The sequence below is a fragment of the Atta colombica genome, unplaced genomic scaffold (genome assembly GCF_001594045.1).
Source record: "Atta colombica isolate Treedump-2 unplaced genomic scaffold, Acol1.0 scaffold82, whole genome shotgun sequence".
Lineage (NCBI taxonomy): Eukaryota > Metazoa > Arthropoda > Insecta > Hymenoptera > Formicidae > Atta > Atta colombica.
In genome coordinates this window covers 304,371-304,688 of record NW_017259575.1, presented here as the reverse complement: position 1 = coordinate 304,688, position 318 = coordinate 304,371, and the positions used below count along the sequence as shown (strand labels likewise).

The following is a 318-nucleotide window of genomic DNA, read 5'->3' as shown; positions in this document are numbered from 1 at the left end:
CACACACACACACAACTAATCTTTTATTTTATTTATATATATAGAAAAGAAATCAAATCAAACATAAATTATTGTTTTATACATATACACATACACACATATATAAAACAATAATTTACATTTGATTTGGAAATGTATTGTGCATCGGAAGCATTGATTTAAGGATTGATTCAAGGATGAATTTTATGAAATCGGAGTGAAATAAAATATATAATAACTTTACCTTACGTGCCCAGGCTTGATAACCTGAAGACAATTCTGCAGGTGTAAGTACTTTAACTCCTGTACTACCAGTAAACTGACCTGGTATCTGCTTAC

At 29.2% G+C, this 318-nt stretch overlaps 1 protein-coding gene across 1 annotated transcript in view; it reads right to left on the bottom strand.

The window, feature by feature from the left end:
• Window positions 1–318, bottom strand: part of LOC108692745 (protein SON) — a 6,482-nt gene that overhangs the window by 2,382 nt on the left and 3,782 nt on the right. The window contains 1 exon segment of the mRNA XM_018201154.1: window positions 224–318. Within this exon segment, the coding sequence (XP_018056643.1) occupies window positions 224–318 (95 nt within the window).